The sequence below is a fragment of the Aplysia californica genome, unplaced genomic scaffold (assembly GCF_000002075.1).
Source record: "Aplysia californica isolate F4 #8 unplaced genomic scaffold, AplCal3.0 scaffold00821, whole genome shotgun sequence".
Classification (NCBI taxonomy): Eukaryota; Metazoa; Mollusca; class Gastropoda; order Aplysiida; family Aplysiidae; genus Aplysia; species Aplysia californica.
Window position 1 is genome coordinate 95238 of NW_004798091.1, and position 7452 is coordinate 102689.

At 40.2% G+C, this 7452-nt stretch overlaps 1 protein-coding gene across 3 annotated transcripts in view; it reads left to right on the forward strand.

Moving 5' to 3' along the window:
- LOC101846539 (ficolin-1-B) overlaps positions 1-1179 on the forward strand; it is a gene marked incomplete in the record, with an annotated part of 12539 nt that extends 11360 nt beyond the window's left edge. For all 3 annotated transcript variants that reach the window (XM_035972741.1, XM_005109841.3, XM_013088854.2), the window contains 1 exon segment: positions 647-1179. In XM_035972741.1, coding sequence (XP_035828634.1) covers positions 647-1027 — 381 coding nt within the window.
- Between the last annotated feature and the right edge of the window lie 6273 nt (positions 1180-7452).

A 7452-nucleotide genomic window follows, 5' to 3' on the forward strand; every position in this document is an offset into this window, starting at 1 on the left:
GGGGCATTGGGTCTGTGTCTTGTGTCATAAGGTGTTAACACATTACTATTTCTTTTAATTAAAAAAAGCGGTGCACTCAAGTTGTACTGTATGCCTGGCATGTTTTATACAATTGTGAGGCATCGTGGTGAAATCAGGCACTCGTCAATACATGTAATTAAATCGAAGAAACCGGTATTTTTCCTCAGGTTTGGCAATTTTGATCGACTTTTTGTTTCTTGGCTATACACCTTTATACCTTGTAAATCCATTTAAAAACTCATATCTGTGCGGATTTTACTGAAAAACTTTGATTAAAGGCACAAAAAATTATAAAAGTTCATTTTCTAAAGAGCATCAAGCTACGGAAGTTACCAAATTTTTGTGGCCATTCTCTCGCTAATTTTACCTCTGATGCCAGGCGAATGCGACCTCAACCTCGTTGAAGTGCAATGTTTTTACTTTTATTCAAGATAGATAACTATTTCTTACATCGAGGGAAAGACAAAAGAGCGAGTTGAGATGACATCCATTGCTGCATGCTGTCTTCCCACACGGTGGGTTTTTTTTCTCAAAGTTATGTCCCTCCGTTCACCATTCTTTTTGTTTTCTTTAATTCTTTTTACCGCTCTTTCTTTTTCTTTCTTTCCCTTTATTATGCCCACAGTGGACACACCAGCTCCGGGTAGATTTTACGACCAAAAATGGCCGCGACTACAACTTCACCTACAACCTTTTCCGGATTCTACCGGGGCAACAACATTTCCGCCTGCAGGTTGCTGAGCCTGATCCCCCTAGCCCAGAGAGCAAATCTCTTCTGGAGTTGAACGACATTGGTTTCACCAATGCTGACAAGTACAATGGTCCGAGTGGAAAAATCTGTTCTAAGAGCTATTCGAGCGGGTGGTGGTACACGGGCTGTGACGTGGACACAAAAGTGTACCTGAACGGTCAGAAGTCGTTGAATTGGGTGGACTCGAAGTGGGCGCCGCTCACAGACAATGACCCAATTGTCAAATCGGAGATGAAAATACGCAAGCTTGTTTGATTCCTCGACGGGGAAGGAGGAGAGGAGAGGAAGGGGGAATGATGCAGTGATAAAATAGGGCTGGCGTTAAATTTGACTTTGTCGTTAAGTATGGAATTAGATGAAGGCAATGTCTATGATATGATGCATTAAAAAACACGGTTTTGAACTGACGTACTGGTTCGATCTGTTCTATTTCTCTCTGGAGTAAGAGTTGTTGTTTTTTTCGTGTTTCTCGGAATGTCTTATTCCTAAAGAGCAGAGAAATTTACGACATGTAGCGGTTAAAGATGCTTAGGGACCGTTCACAAACTGACGTCAGCTCAGGGGAGGGTCTCCTTGCAAAGTTGACTACAACCGTAGTGCTCCAAAAGGTTGGGTAAGAAAAAAGAAAAGAAAACAAAAGAAAAGAAGAAAAAATAGTATAGACTACATGTTCTTATTTACACAGTTAAATAAACAATAGTTTTGGGGTTTTTTATATAAAAAATATCAAAGGTGTGGATCTCTCTCTCTCTCTCTCTCTCTCTCTCTCTCTCTCTCTCTCTCTCTCTCTCTCGCTATGTTGATTCGAACCCGAGACTTGTTGAAGGAGAGGCGAAGACATTACCTCAAGACCGCGAGAGCTTGCCTCTCTCTCTCCGCTCTTCTCGCCCTCTCATACTCACATCAGTTAGTGAAAGTCAAAAAGCAATCGAACAACGACACAGAAACTAGATAGTCGAACCCCTGGATCCAACTTCTGATTCACACTCACCGTCAATGCACCATGGATAGTTCATGGGGATCATTGTTTTCACTGTACATACAGAGGGTTTCAAAACCAGAAACAGCATACTTCACTAGTATACTTATCATTGGGTAAAAATTATTTCAATTTATGTTTTACATGGCCAGCGGCGTGATTCAACCGCCAATGTGCCAATGGAAAAGTAATTTTACAGGAGAAGAAAAACACTGTTTTATTTATTTATGCTCGCACATATGAATCTAAAATTCAAATATATAATATACTTGTAATATGGGACGCTTACTGTTAAAAACAATCAGGAAAATACAAATGCAGTTTTTGGGACACCTGAATAGACATAAAGGTCTTGAACATGTAGCTCTCAGTGGCAAAATTGAAGGCAAATGAGGCAGGGTTAGGCCCAGAGCAACCTACTAGGGAACCTAAACAAATGGGTAACGGGGAAAGATCAGGGAAACGTAGCTTTTTTAAAGAGCATCCGAGCAAAGGAATGCCGATGTCTGTCGCAGATCTGGCACTGGATGGTAAGGATGATGATGATGATGCAGGACTATGGTCTGTAACCAACATTTCAAAAAATTGTTTTCTTACATAAGCTATAGCCGGTTGAGACTTGCACAAATCTACGTGATTCAACCGCCTAAGTGACAGAATGACGGAATCTAGACATTAGAATCACGTTAATCAACGCCACTCGGCGAGTGCCAATGGTCGCTTGGGCGTTTGAGTTATCCACAAAAGCAAATTTTAATCATAATGCTTTTAAGAGTAATTATAAAGCCTTATCTTTCTTATTTCAGTTATTTTTCCACAAATATTTAATAAAATAGTTTTTTGGTTTTTTTAAAACTTGAAAACAGAAAGTGTACATGACACGTAATTTGAAATGTGAGGCAGCGTGGTGGAATCAGGCGCTTGTCAGTTTTTGGGCATATAGAGTTATTGGTATCATCTTAAAGCCTGTTCACTTGTCTTTATTTGGGTTTTAAAAAATCCATTAATCTTGAATATAAATAGAGATATTTTCGAAAGAAGGAGGTGGGGGTCACCTGTTTTCAGAGGTAAAATTAGTGAGAAAATGGCCGCCTAAGATTTGTTTTTTTCCTTAGCTTAAGAGTCCGCGGTAACTGAAAATTTTCATTTTTTGCGCCTTTAATCAACGTTTTTCAGAAAAATCCACACATGAATGAGTTCTTTAAATTGCATGAAAGATGTTGAGACAAAAAACAAAAATTTGATAGAAATTCACAAACCTACAGGAAAATGCATATTGTTTCTTCACTTTGATTATTTTGACGAGAGCCTGATTCCACCACGCTACCTCACAAAGTATGTATATTATTTATATCCTTCCTAACTATTATAGTGTTTTACAAGTTCAGATAATAATGTTTAAAACCATCCAAATAGTTATACAAACATTTTTTTTAAAGGAATGTTTTGTTTAAACATATTCATTTCAAAAGGGACTAAGGTTTTTTTTTTAATTGGGGAGGTCATGGGGCTTCCACAGTAAAAATTCTCGACACACTCTCATGCCACCTCATTCTATTCTTGTCTTAATTTTTACTCACAACACTTCCCCTGAACCGTTCTAAAATTTAACAAAGAAGAAAGACAATGTAAATAATATTCCTGTGGTTAACATGATAACTTATCTTGGTTAATTGACTCCTGGTGTCTGAGATTATCATAAAAAGAATCACCCTTTTGAGTCTCTATTTGATAGCTGAATTTTCAGGCGATCCAAGCACATCGTGGTTGGGTCTCCGGGGGTAGAACTGTTTTTGGCCTTATGGAGTTGGTGAAAAAGACCATTCATCTTAACGTCCAATCTGTGCTGGATGTTTCTGTTCACTGTGTATCAAAGGCAACGGACGTTTGTGACCCGCCAGGTCTGGATGGTCCAGAAATCGAACATAAAAAGGGGGGGGGGGGGGGGGGGAGAGGGGATGGTATTGTCTTGTTTTCTTTAAAACTTTAGTATCATTTCCAGAGACAGTTCGATTACACTGTGAGTGCTATCCACTTTCATTTTTGTTTATCCTTTTTTTCAAGGTATTTGTGTTTAAACAGATGTGCTCCATCGGGTACAAATGTCGCTGATTGCATTTAACAAGATATAGAGTTGTGTTCTGATAAGTACAGTACTGGTATGGGATCAAATGGCATTGGGCCACATTGCCGGAATCCTTCGAAAAATGTTTTTTTTTTGGTGAAAGGCACTCCAAGAAGGGAGCATCACAAACACAACCTCACAACCCAGTATCACAACAGACAGCCAAGAACATCATCAAATGCAACACCAGGGAACAGTGGCTGAATGGATGGGCAATGGGCAAAACTGGAAGAACTGTATTTGCACACATGACAGCCCCCAACTCTAAAGATGCAATAAATTCCCTCAGTAGAAGAGAACAAGTCACGATATTTCGCCTGCGAACACAACACATACCACTAAATTCCTACCTTAATAGGATCCACAAGGATACCCCACCCGACTGCCCGTTGTGCGACTGCCAGGATGAAACAGTACCACATCACCTCTTTAACTGCCCAGCACTTTGTGACCTGCGTAGCACCTACCTACCTGCCTCCCCAGACATCAGAAACACTCTATACAGCAACAAAGCACAGCTGATTAAAACCTGTCAATTCTTTGCCGTATCGACAGACCGAAGGGCTAGAACCCAAATGGCCCCTGGATCGGAAAAGTAAAGTAAAGTAAAGTAAGTGAAAGGCACCCATGGCTCCAAAGTTCTTTCACAAGACTGTGAAAGGGTTCTTTTCTTACTGGAGTGCCAAACTTCTGCCTGGCAAACTTAAGGGGGGGGGGGGGGGGGGGGTCCCTCCTATTTTTGGTCAATCTGGGTCAAATTGGGTATTACAATATTTTTTGCCTTTTCTCTGTCGTTTCCCTGTTGATTTGATTGTCATTTGGCACAATCGTAGTTAGTTGGATGCCCAACATTTTTTCTTCTTACATTGTTATTTTATCTTCACTAGTTAGTGAGGTATCTCATTTTTTGTAAAAAATATTTGATTTTTTAATTTTGGACACATTTTTCGATACTCCTCTGAAGATTACAGGTGTATCTTGATGGCACTTGGCATACTTGTTGCCCTTTGGGGTGGTTACATTACAAAGTCAGCGGGTTTTTTTATATCTATCTTGGTTTTCATTTTATGATTTTAAAAATTTGGAAAATTGACTGTTTTCTGCATTTTGGACAAGATTTGCACGCTTCTTCCTGTAACTCCGAAACGAAATAAGATATCGAAAGATACTGGCTATGTTTAGCTTATATGCCTCTTGGGTACATGTGTGCCAAAGGACAATAAAATCCATCGGTAAATTTCAGAGGACCCCCCCCCCTTAAGTAGAATCTTGTCCCAAGCAGTTTTGGCTGGGCCATACACCCCTACATCGAGAGGCTGAAGCACACTAGTGGAATTTGAGGGAAGTTTCAGAAGAATGACATTTTCTGCTCGTGCAGTATTTACGAGTTCCAGAGTCACATGTGAAGCGTGTCCGTCAAAAATTAACATCACCGGACGTGCTTCTGGTAAAGTGGTTTTTGAACCCGTCAAGAAATGTCTCGCTGTCCATCCATCCGTTATCTGTTACATTGAGACTGGTTCCCGCTGGTCCATCTTCCCTTCACTTTTGGCGGAGATTGTTAGCCAAATAAATGCTGTACGGAGGTAGCATTGTTCCGTCTGCTGAGCAACAAGCATTCACGGTAATTTGTGAGGCAGCGTGGTGGAATCAGGCTCTCGTCAATTTTTGGGCATGTAGAGTTATTGGTACCATCTTACTTAAAGCTTTTTCACTTGCCTTTATTTGGATGAAAAAAATATCCATTTATCTTGAATATAAGTCGAGATATTAGCAATTGAAGGAGCTGGGGGGGGGGGGGGGGTCACCTGTTTTCAGAGGTAGAATTAGTGAGAAAATGGCCGCCAAAGATTAGTTATTTCTTTAGCTTAGGGGTCCGTGGTAACTGAAAATTTACTTTTTTGTGCCTTTAATCAATGTTTTTCTGAAAAATCCACACTGGAATGAGTTCTTTAATGAGCATGAAAGGTATGGAGCCAAAAAACAAAAATTTGATAAAAATTCACAAACTTGCGGGAAAATGTAGGGTTTTTTTACTTTGAGTATTTTGACGAGAGCCTGATTCCACCACGCTGTCTCACATTTGCTCTCTCCCGGATCCTCCTATGACGTTAAGAAGCTGTCTCACGCCCTTTTTTACAGAAGGCCTTAGACTTCGATGTGTCGAGTGGCTATCCACTCTCGTCCACATTAAAGATGCGAGAAGCATCATTTAGAATTCCACTTTCTGTGCACAGTGTTTAAAAGAGATTGGAAAAATCCTCGAAAATCTCTTTGTTTGTGATGGCTTTAACCCTGGAGTTTTTGGGGGTTTTTTTTACTGTTCAGGTTTCCTTGAAGTCAGGTCCGGGTGGTGACTTTCAAAGAGAGACATCCTCTCTTCTCCAGGCATGCCATTGTTGAATGAGTTCACTGTGTCATGAGCTCTAACTCAGCAACAAGTTCTTTTGTTTCTTGACGTGTGAAGCCGAAGCCCCAGGAACCGAAAAGTTCAATGCAGGCAACTAAATAACTTCCAAAGTCTTTGTTTCGAATTTATTGTGTCTTTTATTTCAATAACAATACAAAGTCACGCTTGACACATGTACCGGTGAATACACGAACAACATAGATACTTGAGGACGCACGAATAACAGGTGTGGACGAACATACATACAACAGAAATCAACGGAATATCCTCCAGCAACTAACTCTTCTTCTGTGGTGGTACTTAATACGGTTAGTCGGTTAGTCATCAAAATACTTCAAACATAAAAAAGAACATGATCTATTAAAAGCAACACAGAAGACTTTTTTCTTCTCTTGTTCACACAAGGGTAATAATAAGTGGAATTGTCCTGAGTACAATCTGAACTACAGCAAACTTAAAACAACATGCTATTGACAGGTATATAGACAAGGCAAATTCAAAACCTCCTTAAAGCCCCCCAAAATGTTTCTTTATAATAATTTTTTATTATTTAACATTAGGAAATTTCACCCCTATAATGGATTGGAACTTCCCAACCCCCATGAGCCTATACATTGCCTTTCCCGAGATGATTAGCAACAGCTGATATAGCTCAAATGACTTTTTATCACCAACATACTTCCAATCAATATTCCTAAATTTTGTGATTCCTCATTCCATCATACATTTTATCCTGTTTTGTCTTGTCGGCTATTTTGGGGTCGCTGCAGTCGGAACATGTCCCACTCTGCTGTCCCCCCCCCCTCCCCCTCTTCAGGATCCATCCCAGAGTCTGTCTGCTTATAGACTAGCAAAGATACTATCTTTGCTTATATAGTCTCCACCATAATATTAATCTGGTTGGAGATCCGTCGGACTGATCCGCACTGATCAGTGATATTCCGTACATCAAAATTGAGTGCAATGCATTATATAAAAGTACAAAAGCATTCTTAAATCTACATCTTGCGATGTTCAGGGATATGTATACACACCCACCCACACACACACACACACACACACACACACATTCACATACACACACACACACACTTGCGTATTAATCATAACCACACACGCGCGTGAGCGCTCACGCACGCACGCACACACACACACACACACACACA